General features: G+C 41.7%; 1 protein-coding gene across 2 annotated transcripts in view; it reads right to left on the bottom strand.

Annotated features, from left to right (window-relative positions):
* LOC121955375 (glutamate receptor ionotropic, kainate 2-like) overlaps window positions 1–4,006 on the bottom strand; it is a 75,156-nt gene extending 71,150 nt beyond the window's left edge. The window contains exon 1 of one of the 2 annotated variants that reach the window (XM_042503307.2): window positions 3,418–4,006. In XM_042503307.2, coding sequence (XP_042359241.1) covers window positions 3,418–3,541 — 124 coding nt within the window. In that variant the 5' untranslated portion in view covers window positions 3,542–4,006. The remainder of the gene's footprint in view (window positions 1–3,417) is intronic. The other variant, XM_042503308.2, reaches the window with a different exon arrangement.
* Between the last annotated feature and the right edge of the window lie 6,182 nt (window positions 4,007–10,188).

Raw genomic sequence — 10,188 nt, forward strand, 5'->3', positions numbered from 1 at the left:
AAAAATGTTTTTATTTGAACAAATGTTTTATTACTGTAACTGAGTCTTGAAACCATCTTTTAAAAATTAAAGTATGTGTAAATAGACTCCCTTTTGAAAATAGCTCAAATAAAGTTGAGATTCCTCTTCCAGCTACATTTCTCTGTATGACATCAGTTTACATACCACAGCAACCCTATAACTAACATTTTTGCACTATTTAAACATCTTGGCCAATTGTGTGTATTATTATTCCTCGTGTATCGCCATTCTTGTGAGCCAAAATAAATAATTTTATTCTTTTGGACCAAGAGACTCTATAATATATATCCTCCACCTAAGAAACAAACATGACATAAATATATGAATCTGCCCAAAATTATTATTTTAATATCTTAGTATTGTAGGCTATGCATCATAAAGGGTATGTTTATACATGGTAATCCAAGCCGCCATACACATTATTGTAGGCATAGTTTAATATGACACTTAATTTTAAACAGTAGGGGTGTCTGCTCCGTCTCTCTTTCAGCTAAGGGACCCTTGACCTAAAAAATGTCGAACACCCCTGCACTATTGATTAATGCAACCCTGAATTTCCACCTTCAAAACCATCAAAACCATGTTCAGTTTTTCATGCCATGCTGCTAAGCTGTTACATTTCATTTTAAGTGGACATTTTACAGCTTTTTCTGTAGCCTACAATGAATGGGTGGATGTGGAGAGAAAACCAAAGTGGCAATTGAAAAAAACGTTTTGTTCTCGGAGACCCTTCTCAGTATCAGCCGCTTCAAAGTGTCTTTCATTGCTCCCAAAAGGCAAGCATAAACTTGTTATAAATAGAGAATCTTATCTCAAGCGTGTCTTATTACGCTTTGTAAGGGCTGCACCGGGCCTATTTCAGTATCTAAGTGAATGAATTACCTGTAAGATTTATAAATGAGGAACACTGAACACAATAATTCATGTCTGGGTGGAAATTAGCTCAGCATATTTGCCTGCAGCTGGTGGCCAGAACACTTCTGTTTTTGTTTTATTCTCTGACACTTGTCGCTCTACGTTGTGGGGCCGTGGATGCTGTGAATACAAAGGGCTGACTATGCTTTGGTGTTACAGTGTGTGTGTGTGTGTGTGTGTGTATGTGCACATGTAAAGGTCTCAGCCTGACAGGAGAACAGTAGTTGTACAATGTGAGCCGTCTGTCTAGGCAGAATGGAACTTGGGGCAGGAAGGGAACAGACAGACCCAAGGGAGCTGACCTCCTCATTTAGCCAGCCTCCTGCAGGAGCAGCTGGGATTTTCTGCTGAGCAAGCACATCCTGCAGGACAGGAAATGCATGGGGAAAAGGACCAATAGGCTCCAATTGTCTCTCAAGGCATTTTTGTATTTCTCCTCTCTCACACACACTGACATACATTTTCTTTTGTGTGATAAAATCACCCACACACAAGTCTATCGTCGTCTATCTTTCTCTTTCGGAAACTCGGCTCTTTAACAAGAAAACACAGACAGATATCATCGTTTCTAAAGAGAATGAATTACACAACACGAAATGGAGCCATCTTACAACAGAAAGATGAAACGTGGCTGCTACTTGACTGACAGAGATAATGCTGTACAAAAAAACCTTCAGACTTAAGCTTTTACAGAAGAGTCTATTAAAAAAACATCAGCATTGAGCTTTTTGTGCAGCAACAGGCAGCAAGCCGCGCTGCCAGGGTCGCTATCCGTGGTGCTGAACAGGCAGATGGATCAGCGGCTTGTTTGGCCGCCGGTTCAGGACCACGGACAGCAACCAGCCGTTTCTAGCCGCGTTCCCGGCCGCAGCACTGCCACCAGAACACCAGCAAAATCAGGCTTCACCTCAGAGCAAAAGATTTCAGTGACATGAATCACCTCTTATCTCTTGTGGTTATGTGTCGTGCCACTGATGCCGGATGCCTTGCAGATCGTGTCAGTAGACGGCATATTGGGTATGAGCCATGGCGAGGCAACTCCACATCTAATCTTATAGTATTTGACATTATCAAATTACCATAAAAATTCCCTCCAAGGTGTATCTTATCAATTATTCCCCCACAGTTTCTCCCGGGGAATTTAGTCATCATTTGCCGGCTTGGAAACTTTCGTGTCAAATACTGTTATGCAGGGACTTTTTGCCGTCCCCCAAGGATTACTGAATAGACGCCGGGCGACTGTCAGACAACGTGCGAGACGGGAAATCGCTCATCGGAGCTGAGGATGCAGCAGGAAGACAAGCACATCCCGTTGCCATAGCGGCGGCTCTTGCGGACGCGGCCTGACTCTTAAACAGGACCCTCGGGGGAATTGGGGGATTGTAAGGATGTGTTGTCAACACTTGATGACATCCGCTGTCAGGGGGGGCTCCCCTGTCACTCCAAAGATGTTCTCTGTAGCCTACATTCAACAGAAAGCGGTAAAATAAAAAAATAAAAAAATAGAGAGACGGATCTAATTAGGCAACACACGAAACCTCAAGGGGCCGTGATTTAGTGATTTCAGAGCAGGGATAAAGGCAGTTTTGAAGTTATGAATCGGCGACAATGCGCCGTAGTGGCAACTGTTGAAGAACTACTATAATAATCAACATTAATTAGGATATGTTCTTCCACCAGGCGATATTACAGTTCCTAAAAGGAAGAGGATCTATCAATTTTTAGACTAATAAGAAACACAAATCAGATTACTGTTTCTGTATTTTAATTTTACATTTCTGTGGCTTCCAACGTGACTCAGCCAAACATCACTGAAAACCGGAACTATTAGTTTCATCGATGCCAATAATGTTATAAAAACCACAGGGATTCCCGGTGAATAGCAGTTCGGTGGATTTAAGGGTGAAAAGTACTACCCGGCATATGTATCGATCGGCCCTTGTGACAGATCAGAGTGACTGATCCGCACCCCGCGTGTAACGTTTACATGTAAACATCTACCGCAGAGGACATGTTGGGGTGTCAGCAGTTTAAAAGGCCGTGGAGATGCGTGTGGAGTGCGTGAGGATACCGGATAGATGTAAGTCTGGTGGTGATGAGTTTCATCAGCTGTTCAGATCCGTGAACTGTTGCATAGGAGTGCTCCTTCTCTAACAGTGGATTTTCAAAGTTACTGTAAGATTGATTTCCAGGCTCGTGCAAAACACCATTCATCCGTCATGGTGTGATGTACTCAGCGAAAAGCCTTCGAAATACTGTTACAAATGAGATTTAAAGTGTAAACTGCTCATTAACAGATATGATTCTTCACAGGTCAAATTGTTTTGCCAACTAAAGCGAGGCAAGAGTGAGACAGAAATGCCTCGATACATCTGCTTTTGCATCCCGTGATTTCATTCATTGTCCACATTCACATATGCAGTTCGCGTGATCAGACATGGTTACACAGGATATCGTATTATAAACAAACAAGATTCTTACCAAATCTTAAAACGTGTGGCATCCCGCGAGAGTAACCAAGAAACAGCAGCAGAAGCGGGATCAGCCTGAGGTTGGACCTGAAAACGAGACTGCTTATCATCAGATGATGGGAGGTAATCTTCATGTTGTTTTTAAAAAAATGCACAGTGGTTTAATCCCCCCGGTGCGCGGGTTCGATTCCCCCGTAATTCTTCTACGCTCGTTGGGCAAGGCAGGGTGACGGCGGCCCTGGATGCGCAAGATCACGGCATGGTCACTTGCGCTTTCCCTAAATCCATTAGCAGTCCCGGCATGATTCCTTCCCCTTCCCCTTCTCCTTCTCCTCCTTCACTGCGCCAAGAAACAACAATCCTCCGGGTCGAGGGACGGCGGGACATCCATGTCGAAGGGTACGGATCCAGTGGGGAGGGGGGAGCCCGAGCATGGGCTGTAGGTACGGTACTGGAGAGGGTTGGAAAGGTGCTAGAGAGCGCCGAGCAGAGGATACAGCAGCGATATACAGCCCCCTATGAGGCGCTCTGGGTTGCTTACGCTCCCATTATACTGCACTGCTGCACAGGCTCTGACGTCGAGCCAAGGTTAGTGTTGTGAACGCGCACCAGAGACAGACGGAGAGAGAGCGAGGGAGAGGGGAGAGAAAAGGGAGATGGATATAAAGATAGGAGAGATGAAAAAGACAGAGATGGGTGGATGGGAAAGAGACAGAGAAATACGGGGAGAGAGAAGCGGGGAAACTTTATTTCAGGCTGTAGTACAGTGATACTCAACTGACGGCCCGCGGGCTAATTTGGCCCCCCATAGGATGCCAACCATTTTCTAATTCACAATAAAAATGACGTGATTCACGCTATGAATTGGTTTTTTTTTTGTACATTTAGTAATTTAAGGTTTTTTTAAAGCATCAAAATAGAGCTTGTTTATGTTTTTTTAAAAAAAAGTGCCGGTGGAGGATCCCTGCACCCCCCGACAGAGGTCCTTGCTAAGCCCCTAATATCGTAAAACCCGAGAAACATCCTAAAATTCTAGAAACGTCCTAAAATATAAACGTCAAACAATCCGAGAAAATCCTAGAGACATCCTAAGGTCCTAGAAATGTCCTAAGCAACGTCCTAGGGTCCTAGAAACATCCAAAAATCCTAGAAATATCCTAAAGTCCTAGAGACGTCCTAAAACCCAAGAAATGTCCTAAAATCCTAGAAAAAGCCTAAAATAATCTAAAATTTTGCTAAAACACTTGAAATGTCCTAAAGTCCTACAGACGTCGTAAAATCCCCAAAACATTCTAAAGTCTTGGAAACGTCCTAAAATCCAAGAAATGTCTTAATAATCTGGAAATGTCCTAAAGTCCTAGAAATATCCTAAAATGTCCTAAAATTGTGCTAAAATCCTAGAAATGTCTCTAGGACTTTAGCACAGTTCTACAAATACTTTAAAATCCTAGAAACGTCCTAAAATCCCAGAAACATGTATGTGGCTGCTGCAACTGGCCCCTGGACTCCTTTAATTTTGCAAATGTGGCCCCCAAGCAAAGCAAGTTGAGTTTTCCTGTTGTAGTATCTCTGTTACCTGCATAACTTGCTGTCAAACCTGCATGCATCTAGATATGTGTCAGCAAAGATGCAATCTTTGAAGTGCACACCAACACTAACTTCAGTTAGAATCCTGACTTCAAATAAAAAATAGCAAAGCATATTTGTACAAGATGATGAAAATAAAATTATTATACACTGGTCAAATGTGATCATCTTATAATAAAATTGCACATGTTTACTAATATGTTTTTTTCCTTGTTTGTTAGACCAGGATCTCTATTCAGCACCATGGACAGAGACCCAGCAAGCCTGCATATCAGCCACAGAAAGCATTGAGAGGCTGAGAGACATTAAGATCTTGCTCAGGGTTCAGCAATCCAACAATCAGCCAATTTCCACACTACAGAATGTGGAAGCTTTTCTCTAATTCAGTAGACAACTTCCCATACAGACATATGCAGAAATAACTATAAAAACACTGCGTTGCACACAATAACTGGCCAAGCTCTGCACACACGAGATATAATCTCATGCCTGCAGGATATCATTGCACTGTTTTCCCTCCTTTATACTCAGGTAGGATATGTAGGCCCACTGAGTGTTCTGTCATTCACAAATTCCCTTTCTCTTTTATGGGATATCAAGCAACAACCTTTCAACAATTTCCACCATCATTCCAGAAATGTGGGAGGAGTGGGATGAAAGGAATTAAAATTGGCAGAACAGCAAATCCGTAATATCGACAGAAGCTGCTGAAAGGCGCGAATATTTAACCTATGCAAATAACTCCACTTTAGACTTGAAAGCCTTCCAGCAACAGACTATTCTCGAGTGTGAGCCATCCTCCGATGTGAAGGTATGTGTGGCACACACACACAAAGGCACCAGTGCTGGTTAAATTTCACGGGGGGGAAGACACGCAATATCTCTTGAGATTCTAAGTAGACCTATCGCTTTTCTATCTGATTAGCGAGTTCAAACGAGGCTGTATCCTATAGAATGCAGGGCACTGAGAGGATGGATATCTGTAGCTCTTGTGTGGGTCTACATGCTATTGATTTAACACTACATGCACCTTATCAGCATCCGCCCCCAATGAGCAAGCTCTTCATGGGCCAGTGCACCAGCTGGAGCTCTATAGGTACAGTGTAGCACCCCCACCCCAAGAGGGTGAAGGACTATTTAATCCCAACGGAGATGTGAAAGGAGGTCTTTGATCGGCACCACCAGAGTCCAAAGCCTGGATGAACACCGTCATTGTGTGACTTAAGTGTGAATGGCTGGCCTGTGTGTGTAAGTGTGTGTGGTGTGTGCGCCAAAATAAAGTCACTACAATATTCCTGCATGGGTTTGAAGTGAATTTAAATAGATCTCCTGGGTTACCTTGGTGTTAGAAGGCAGTAACTATAATTTCGAGAGGGTCACATACCAAAAGGCCCCCCAAATATATTGATAAAAACGAATGACGGGCACTGTGATGAAGAAGTAATAATATACATAAATAAATTAAACAAAATGCCTTTATAATTACCATAGTTTCTAGTATTTAAGTGTACTGCAGTTTTGAATGTTGTTTGTCCAAGTGGTGTTGCCGTACCCCAGCAGAAGCCATTGCTAAACTGCTGAAGGGTTGGTTTAATCAGTAGCCCCTTTTTCACAGCATGTTCAAGAATGTCACGCCTATGTTTCGCCTCCTCTTTATGTACAGAAGGTATAATCCGCGAATGGGAGGATGGAGTTGTGTAGTAGAGATAATAATAGCGAAGTGTTGACAACGTACAGCCAGAAATTTGTAAAGCAGCAAGAAGCAGTTAGCAGCTAACTCAAAGAATAATAACAGCAACAGGAAATGTTGCATAGTATAAGTACAGCATAGTTCCAATACAGAGTATGAGACTGATGTATTGCACAGAGTTTATAGCTATTGCTAATTTTCAACTCCTGTCCCTGGATGGGCTTTTACATGCAGACCTATAGTGTTATTAAAATAATGACTTTAAACAACATAATACATTATAAATATGGAAAACACAATTAAATACATATACCACATACACAAACTACACTAAACTAAAATCGGTGAAATGAAAAATGAGCCGCAATACTCTTTTTGAACAGCAGAAGGCGTAATCTACTTTTGACTTCGCTTGCTCGACACGCCATGTCACTACAACATCCTACGTCATGTCCGAGACTACAGACAATACGCCAACATAAATAACGCCAGGCAAAGACTCCGCAACAGGCAATATTGAAACAGATGATGCAGTTTGTGTTTTCCATTTATACCCTATCTCAGAAATAAAAAGGGATTATTTAATCTGACATAGAAAAGAAGAGAAAATGCACTATTTTGTCATATTTTTTCTGTATTCTCATTTCGTATAAAAAAAGTGAGAAAATCGTATTGTAAATTCAGTACCATCAATCATATTGAATCGTGAGTTGAGTGAATCGTTACATCACTAATCACATCATATACCACAATACATATATATTGCAGTGAGTACACATAACACAATACATATCCTAGTACCTCTTGTCTGCACGTGCGCCCGTTTTTAATGATTTTTATGTAGAATTGGTAAGTCATTTAGGAATTAATTTTTCCTTTTGTATCTATTGTATATCTCTATCCTTTATTATGTTTTATACTTTATTGCTCTGTAAAGCACTTTGAATATATTTGCTATATACAAATAAAGCTGCCTTGCCGTGCCTTGCTTTTGCCGTGTCATGAAATCACAAAAAGGGGCAGTATGATGTCAGCGTTGTTTTGTTTCGTTTTGTATAAAAGCAAAGCGGGCATAATGAAGGGTATTGGTTGCAGTCCTGTCCCGGGTTCTCTTTGTTAAAAGCACCAATGTCAAACAATAGTCTATATTATTACTTTAAAATGTATTAAAACGTGAAATCTAGAATATGACTGTTGAAGTATTGATCATAATAGTGTTTATTTATTGCATATTCATATATTATACTGTACAGCTGTACCCCCAGCAGATTTGCCCCCCCCCCCCAGTGTTGACTCCATAGCTACGGCTTTGTATATTTCTATCTTCTGAGGTCACAAAGATATTCTTGAAGCAATAATCTGCTGCTATATTTGCCCATGTACTGTGTCTTCATTAGACTGCAGAGTAGTGAAATTTAGAGTAAATGTGTGCATAAGTAAAGGATACTGACACCTACTCCCTCTTCCATTGGAGTGCTACTCCATTATACATTACAGGATCTGTCAAGTCCCCATTCACAAATAACAGCAAATGCATTTAACAGTGAAGAGGGCGCTTGTATCAGCTAAAGGCAACACAAAGTAATTACATGGGATCAAGTAGGTGGTGTGAACACTGACTTTGAACGTGTGTCAGTTTGCGTGGGTCTGCACACCAGCAATCTGCAGTGTGAGAATATCAAAGAGAATGGCACTCATCATGCCACCATCTGGACCATTAGCATAATTATGGAGAAATTCAGGGTTCCCGTATAAGTCAGCAGAGCTTCACACAGCATGAAAGGAATGCTTATTGAGCTCAGGGAGAAGACATCAACTGACAAGCATGTTGGTTTCCTCTCAAAGTCACAGCGCCCTCTGGCCACATACTTAAGTATTGCACTAAGAAAAGCCCTCTGGAGCCCCTGAGCTCAATGCAACCTAAATGCAATTTGCAAAATAGAATTAAGGCTGCCACAAATGCTTCTGACTTAATTTTCTAATAGAAATCTAAACAGCATTGTCTGTCTGTGCCTCAGCATAGGGCATTTGAGGACAAATCTAATGATGCTCCTCTTTCAGTATATGAACACAAGTAGATGATTTTTGTTGTAGTTTAGTTTTACACACTTTAGCTCCCCAGTCAGCCAGTCAGCATAACATAACTGCATGTGTAAACCAGTTTAAAAATAGGTGAATGGCACTACCTTATTGTGATTTTAAAATGACTCTTGCTCCTTTAGCTCATTGTGACTAATAAGAAAATACCATTTGGGAGATGTATTCGTTTTTTTTCTCATCTGTGATCAAACCATGTCGTTTTTGAAGGAGACCACAAATTAGATTACTTTAAACACACCCACTTGCTTGTAACCCAGGGAGGCTTCCACATGAGCTGGCTGGTGTGTTTATTCAGACGCCATTCATGCACTGGGTAATGCAAAGGGGACTTTATGCAAAGGAGAGATAACCACTGCTAAAAGCCTTCTGTCATTCTCTCTCTCTGTTTCTCTCTCTCTCCCCCGCCCTCATTCACTCTCTCGCACAGGCAGACTGGTGGAAAGATAGCATTGGCACAGGGAGGGAAACCATGGAAACGAGAAGCTGATGCACTTTGAATGGTAAGACCCTGAAAGAGAAGACATTCATTCAATTCACTCGCCCTGTACTAAAGGCTCATCTCTACTGCATTATTCTGAACGCTACAAGTTTATTCTAACATGGTTGGCTCCAGAAAACCGACAATGGTCTCACTTCATCAGCCCATTATGTCAGGATGACTGTGGCTAAGGATGTCTTAACATTTTGGCAAGTTGAAGAAGGGGCCCTACAAAAACACACACTTACTCCTTTTGCACTCACACGTATAAACCCGCTGCCTTTCCCGGCTACGGCATAACAGCACTCATCCCTTGCAAATGCACCACACTATACTTAAGTCGGCAATTTTGAGTTCAATATATTTACGTTCCCCACTTGTGGCTTTGCTCCAGCGAAAGCCTTTGAACATAACAGCATGCCGCAGTCAGCACTGGCCTATATGTCTTGAGAAGTGCTGTCAATGAGATCCCAGGGACCTCAGTGGGAATACATTCTTCAGAGACGACAATTAGTCAAGTGAGACAGTAATTAGGACCTCTCTGCACACTGTCACTTCCAGTTAGTGCTGACAGATGCCCGCAAATCCCCCCCTCTAGCACTTGCAGTCAGGCAGACTTACTTCTGGAGCTGCACACTGTTGTGACAGCCATCTGTAACTTCTGTATACTATGGTATTACTTTGAAAAATGGCATGGAAACTTGGTCAGTCGCATAATGGTAAAATAATGTGGTAAACTCTAGCTCTCTTGAAACGTTATCTCTCTGGTGTTGCTGTAGTTATCATTACTGTAGTGACCAAATTGCAATTACCAACCCAAGATGTACATTTATTTAAGTACTGTACTTAAACTTTACTTGAGTATTATACTACCATTGGTCAGTATTGTGAATTAACCAGCCAGCCTGCCTTCTTTATTCCATTTT

The sequence above is a fragment of the Plectropomus leopardus genome, chromosome 16, assembly GCF_026936395.1.
Source record: "Plectropomus leopardus strain MGB_pleo_1.0 chromosome 16, ASM2693639v1, whole genome shotgun sequence".
NCBI lineage: Eukaryota > Metazoa > Chordata > Actinopteri > Perciformes > Serranidae > Plectropomus > Plectropomus leopardus.